Genomic DNA, 7,165 nt, shown 5'->3' with positions numbered 1-7,165 from the left:
AAATGCAACAACAACTTCAAATAAACTGAACAATGGTTCAACAGTTGAGGATGGATGAAGAACTAAACAATTGAACAAACCACAAACTCTGTGTGTGTGTGTATTTTCAGTCTTTCCAGCAGGACTTGCAGCATATCACTTGGTGCTCTTTGCAAGTGTGTCCACCACAACGGATGCAAGTGCTGACTGTTCTTTTTTTTTTGTCCTGTGCAGCACTTGCATGTTCCCCTCTTCCCTTCTGAGCTGCTGGTGTCTGCTGGTGTCTGTGGATTTGTGTCTGGAGGGACAGCTGCAGGAGACTGAATCTCTCTCACCAGTGCAGCAGCAACTGGTGCGCGAGGGAGGTGCTCTCTCCTCAATATTGCTGCAGAGACCAGAGAATTTCCCAGCTCTTCTAGGAAAAGCCTTCTCCGAAACAGCTTTGCCTGACTGACTTACTTTGTTTTTGTTTAGTCTATGTAGTTCTGAGAGCTGAGGTGCACGTTTTGATTTTCTCAGACGCATCAAGGTAAAAATTGTAATTTTTACTGTTGATAACCAGGTGGCACCATTAACCCTTTATAGGCCTGTGCAAAAATAAAGCTTAGTTTCTGGCTTTTACATGGAGTTATATGGAGTATAATAGCATATTAAAGTGTGTGTGTGTGTGTGTGTGTGTGTGTGTGTGTGTGTGTGTGTGTGTGTGTGTGTGAGTGTTAGTGTGAGAGAGAGTGTGAGAACTCACCTTGATGCGTCTGAGAAAATCAAAACATGCACCTCAGCTCTCAGAACTACATAGAGTAAACAAAAACAAAGTAAGTCAGTCAGGCAAAGCTGTTTCAGAGAAGGCTTTTCCTACAAGAGCTGGGAAATTCTCTGGTCTCTGCAGCAATACTGAGGAGAGAGCACCTCCCTCGCGCACCAGTTGCTGCTGCACTGGTGAGAGAGATTCAGTCTCCTGCAGCTGTCCCTCCAGACACAAATCCACAGACACCAGCAGACACCAGCAGCTCAGAAGGGAAGAGGGGAACATGCAAGTGCTGCACAGGACAAAAAAAAAAGAACAGTCAGCACTTGCATCCGTTGTGGTGGACACACTTGCAAAGAGCACCAAGTGATATGCTGCAAGTCCTGCTGGAAAGACTGAAAATACACACACACACAGAGTTTGTGGTTTGTTCAATTGTTTAGTTCTTCATCCATCCTCAACTGTTGAACCATTGTTCAGTTTATTTGAAGTTGTTGTTGCATTTTGGTTCATAATAAAGTGTTCATATATCTGATGCAGATGCTTAGTGTTTTTTTTGTTTTTTTGCACAGGCCTATAAAGGGTTAATGGTGCCACCTGGTTATCAACAGTAAATATTACAATTTTTACCTCTTCCCAACAGGGAAAACCACCAACAATCAAAAATGCATGATTATCTGGTATCATGGCTTTGCAATCAAAAAATGTGGCTATAATGGAAATCAATGGGGCAAAAACAGCCACGAACAGTAAATGAGGGAGAAAAAGTTTAAATCTGATGCTGCACAAAAACTAACAATGCATCAAAAACAATGTTGTTTCTAATCTTTGACATGTCCAAGACTGTGATAAAAGGTAAAAAAAAATCCAGCCTATAATTACATTTTATATTGAAAATAAGTCATTTTGTGTTGTTTTTTTCCCAAATCAGTGACATCATTTATAAATTTGGCAATTAAAGAGTTAAAATCCTGATTTTTTTTTTTAAAAAACATTTAGTAGTTTTGATCAGGACTGAAGTTGATTAATAGATTTATGCAAAAGAATTTTTTAAAAATATTTATCTGATACATTTTTACAGCAGTTTAAAGTAGTGGCTGTTTTCAGCCATGAACATAACGAAAGGGTAGTGAATTTGAACAATACACGATGTGTTTTTTCATGAGCAACAGCTATGTAGAGGAGACCGGGTATGGTTGAAACACTTTTTGTTTCAGTAACTATAACTCACAGAATTTTTTAGCTAGAGTCAAATTTTTATACAAAGTACCCACATTTGTTCACTACAAATGGCACCAATTCAATCCTCTACAAGATTATCACAGACCTCGTGAGTTGATGTCAAATACATTGTGTTCCCTTGTTACAACCTACCCCAATAGCGGGGTAGGTTGCAACACATGCTGGGGTAAGTTGTAACAATAAGACAAAAGGAGCAAAAATAGATGCCACACTATATGATAAGCTTCCTATATAAAAGAACAATGTTTCTCTCTTGCTGTAACAGACTTGTCTGATGACTCACATGTACAGTCTGTGTATGTAAATTTATCTATAGAATAAACTTACTTAAAAGTATACTTAATAAATACTACTACAATGTAATTAATTGAAGAACATCTCTGTAGATCCTTAGGTCTAACTAAAAAGAGGTGTGTGTGTGTGTGTGTCTCAATGTGTGTATATTTTTATTCAGAGTCACAGTTAGTGCTTGAAGTGGGCCGGTATTCACCTAATGATCACCTAACTCCTATCTTATCTCTATTTGGTGGAACTGGTGTTGTTACAACTCTCCCCATGTTACAACCAGACCCGGTCTCCCCTATTTAATGGATAGAAGCAGAATAGCAGAAGAAGGATAAATGCCCACTAAGTTCTGCTGAGTGAGGGAGGATCGGATGGGGGAGAGATAGCGGCGGCATGGGTGCACGTCTGTCTGTGTGTGCGTCTGTGAGAGAGAAAGTTTATTTATTCTCATAGCTAGGCTAACTGAGTGATTATTACCAAATCTTTGTTTTTAACTTTGTTATAGCACGGCTAGCAGACCCAAGTGCTTGACTAAGAATGGGAGAAATATTTATTGCGGGGTTAAAAGGATCGTAGGCCTATATTGAGCAGGTGAAGAGCAGGCAGAGCGAAAATCGATGCGTGCCAAACCAGGTTGGTGGCTGCTGTACAGAGCAGGGGGAACTGTAGCAGAGAGTCTGATCTTAGCAGGTCCAGAGAAGAATCCGGGAACAGTTAAGCCGGGCGGGGGTCCAGGTGGAGAGCGCATGGGATGAGCGTGTTTCCAGTAGCGGAACTAAATCTAACACGTTATGCAAAATTCAATTTAATTTTAATTATAGTGACAAAATGCTCTTCTTCTACAATCGGTAATTACTTCTTCTACAATATAATTAGGCTTATTTAAATGCGTTCATTGTGTTGCTGTTTGTTTGTTTCCAGCCAACAGTTTGATACTGATAAATTTTAAAATGTAGGATATTTGACTGTTTTGATCTGTAATGAAATTAAGATTAAGATCAACTTTATTGTCCCCGAAGGGAAATTTGTCTTGGGCATCAGTGTCGCATGAGGCTGCAGTAAGCAACAGTATCACATCTGGACTTTCACATTCACATACATACAGTCGGCACCATACATTTACGTTACATTGCACAAGTATCACAAGAGACCATGCCCCCGTCAATAATTAAACAATATATCAACACTAAAGTACATCCACCACAATTCTATATTAAAAAGGAAGAACTCATATAAGACCTGGTTGATAAAAAACACTAGTGCAAGCGATCAATCAATATTAAACTATGCGTAAAAATAAATAAAGTGCCTGAAGGGCTTCAAGCAGTCATGTTCCGAACAGATTGTTTGTTTATAAGCGCTATGGAAGATGGGATGAAGGACAGCTTATAGCGGTTACTTTTACATCTGCTAGTGTTTCCCTGAAGGTAAAACATTGTATTCAGAGTGCAGAATATGTGAAGGGTCCTTCAGAATTTTCTGTGCCTAGGAGACTACCATTTTTTTGAAGATGGTCTGAAGGGAAGTGTAGTCTTTCTTTCCCATAACCTTCATCTCAGCTTTTATTAGTCTTTCAATTTTTGTATTGCATTGGATGGTAAGGGTGCCAAACCAGGATGCCATTCCATACCTGATCAGACTTTCCAGCACTGCGCTGTAAAATAATGTTGGGCCAGTTTGGCACACAAATAGTTAACATGCACATTTCCTTTTAGTCGGTTGTCTAATTGTATACCCAAGTACTTATATAAAGTAACTTGCTCGATTTCTCTGTCCCCAATGACAGCATTGTCATGGGCTCTCACTTCCCTGGAGTCAAATATCATCTCTTTTGTTTTCAAATTATTAAAGATGAGATGATTCATCATACAACAATCCTTAAAGAAATCATAAACTTAAAATGATTGTGTCATCAGAGAATTTTATGACATAGTTGGTGGACACACTACTTCTACACTCATTAGCTAAGCAATTGTAAAATCAATAAACACCATAACTTCCACACTACTGCTGTCATCACTCAGTTTAAAGTGCTCCCACATGGCTGAGGGCTTCATTTCGTTTTTCCCTTTGATGTGAACTGGAGTGTTACGTTCACTGCTGTTGGTGGAGGTCAGGCGCACGAAAAAAAAACCTTAAATAATCCAATCTCATAATTGAAAATCGAATGTGTATCCAACAGTTGAATATTCGAATCCAGCCCTACTTTAACAGTCTGCCGTAGTGGTCAGATTGTCTCCTCAGGTATATGTCTAATTAATATGTACGGTTCCTTAATTTATTTTAAATAACATAAAAAGGATTCTTATCCATGTGAGTAACAGATGATGCATCTGGAACAACGCCACTTCCAGACAGCTAGTGTGTTATCTACATTAAAAGCAAAGCTGCTTATTTACCATGAACTCTCTGTATGTGAATCAAACAAGCAGAATCACTGCCAAACATTCAGAGGTCAACAATGGAGAGCAGTTTAAAAAAGGAAAGATTGAAAGGAAAGATTCAAATTAAAACAATTTTCATGGTTTGGTGCATTGGTTTGGAAAAGAGTGACTGGGGAGAAAAATGAAATACTGCTCACCTTGTGGCAGATTTCTGTCTTGACCTCCTTCATGGCCCTGTCAGAAAAGACACAGCCACAGCTCTGAAGGTAACAGAACCTGAAAAAGGAAACATTGGGGTATATGTTACTAACTTGACTTCTTCCCTTTCCCATAGTCTTGTGCTTTCTTGTCCCTCTCCTCTCCTCTCCCCTCCTATTACTTTCTGCAGGTGTTTCTGTCTCTGGAGCTATGGAGTCTGGATCTGTGGTTGCGACTCACTTGCTACCCCCATGTTCTTGCTCGACACTCATAAACTGGAAACTCATAAACAGCGAGGATCAGTCTCTCTTCCAATGATTTGTGCTGCGCGTCATGTACATAAAGTTCAAGACAATTCAACTTTGGCAGCAGGCGGGCATGTGCGTGAGGCGGGTGCTTCACCTCACTCTAACAGGGACACTTGCTACTGTACATAGACTGTTTATGTTGCTCCCTGATAAAAGAAAAATGTTTCTGCTGATACCTGTTCAGAAAAAAAAACAAGAAAACAGATTTATCAGAAGGTGCCTGTTATGACAACAGCTCAGAAGATCTACCTGTTATTATGTCAAGATCATGGCTCTGGACTCTGATGGTGTGGTGATGGTGCATATGGGGTGGTGATGGCGCATAGATAAGATGCTTGCCTTTGGTGTGGGAGACCTGGGTTCAATTCCCACTGTGAGACATCCACCATTGTGTCCCTGAGCAAGACACTTAACCCCTAGTTGCTCCAGAGGCATGCGACTTCTGACATGTATAGGAATTGTAAGTCGCTTTGGATAAAAGCATCAGATAAATGTAAATGGTGGTAACTTGTTTTAACTTCCGGTTCCGGCATGGCGCCTGTGTTTGGCTTCGCCACTGCGGCTGGTTGTTCATCCCGACTCATTTTGTTTGTTTCCTGCACTATATTGCTACTAAGTTTGTCAACAAATGTTGAGTCTACTGCATGGGTGTACGATCGCCAAACAACGCTGTTGATCCGATCCTCCATGGTGGAGTGCGGTGACAGATGTACCTGGAGTGGTACAGGTGAATTTGCAGCCCCGTTCATACGTCTGACTGAAACTGCTGTCTGTATGGAGAGGGCGTAAAACGACCTACAAATAGACGGCAGAGAAAGCGAGGAAAAAGGGCAGGTAGGCAGGTTCATCTGAAAAAACTCTTGAAGCTGGGGGTCTTTGACTGTGACTCCAGACCTTCATGTCTTCGTTCTTGTCTTCCAACGTCCCCAGGGCTCTGGTCCTGGTGCCCTGAAGAAACCCTACCACTGGTCGCGGTGTGTGTTCTGTGCATCTGAGGCCGCTGCCGCGAGCCTCTTTCTCTGCTTAAGGTGTTCCTGCACCACTCAGGATGGGTCTGATAAATGCCCGTTCAATTGCAAACAAGTCTCTTTTGCTCGGTGATTTATTTACTTACAAAAACATGGACTTCATGTTGCTCACGGAGACTTGGCAACGGGATATGGAATACTATCACTTGAATGAGCTCTGTCCTGTGTACTGTAATTTTATCAGTACGCCGAGACTCACAGGCTGTGGTGGAGGTTTTGCTGTAGTTTTTAAAAAACCTTTTATCTGCCAATCAATGAGCGCTAGAACGTACTCTTCTTTTGAACTACAGTTGACTACGGTTGGTCGTTCAAATACATTTTATTGTATTTTAGTTTACCGGCCACCCGGTAAACTGATTTTTCTAACTTCTTATCATCCATTATTAAGCTGGACAGAGTGATCATTGTTGATACTTGCACAAATGCTTCTGAATTTGTAAATATTACTGAATCTTTTAACTTCACTCTGCATGACTCTGGCCCTACGCACAGCAAGGGACATACGCTCGATCTTGATCACCCAAACAACCAGCATCCAACATCACCACCATGGGCAAGACCAAAGAGCTTTCTACGGACATCAGGGACAAGATTGTTGATCTGCACAAGGCTGGGATGGGCTACAAGAGAATCGGAAAGCAACTTGGAGAGAAAAGATCAACTGTCGGTGCAGTTATCAGGAAATGGAAGAAGCACCACACCACCGCCAACCTCCCTCGGTCTGGGCCTCCACACAAGATCTCGCCTCGTGGGGTGTCCCTGATCATGCGAACGGTGAGGAATCATCCCAAAACCACAAGGGGGGAACTGATGAATCAACTGAAGGCAGCTGGGACCACAGTTACAAAAGAAACGGTTGGTAACACACTACGCCGTCATGGATTGAAATCCTGCAGCGCACGCAAGGTCCCCCTGCTCAAGAAGAAACATGTACAGGCCCGCATGAAGTTCGCCATTCACCACCTGGACGACTCAGAAGAGGCCTGGAAGAAG

General features: G+C 41.6%; 1 protein-coding gene across 1 annotated transcript in view; it reads right to left on the bottom strand.

Moving 5' to 3' along the window:
• rtf2 (replication termination factor 2) overlaps positions 1-7,165 on the bottom strand; it is a 29,846-nt gene that overhangs the window by 16,442 nt on the left and 6,239 nt on the right. The window contains exon 5 of the mRNA XM_046028591.1: positions 4,836-4,914. Coding sequence (XP_045884547.1) covers positions 4,836-4,914 — 79 coding nt within the window. The remainder of the gene's footprint in view (positions 1-4,835; positions 4,915-7,165) is intronic.

This window comes from Micropterus dolomieu, linkage group LG18 (genome assembly GCF_021292245.1).
Source record: "Micropterus dolomieu isolate WLL.071019.BEF.003 ecotype Adirondacks linkage group LG18, ASM2129224v1, whole genome shotgun sequence".
Lineage (NCBI taxonomy): Eukaryota > Metazoa > Chordata > Actinopteri > Centrarchiformes > Centrarchidae > Micropterus > Micropterus dolomieu.
Note: the sequence above shows the minus strand (reverse complement) of the source record. Positions and strands in the feature narration are given on the sequence as shown.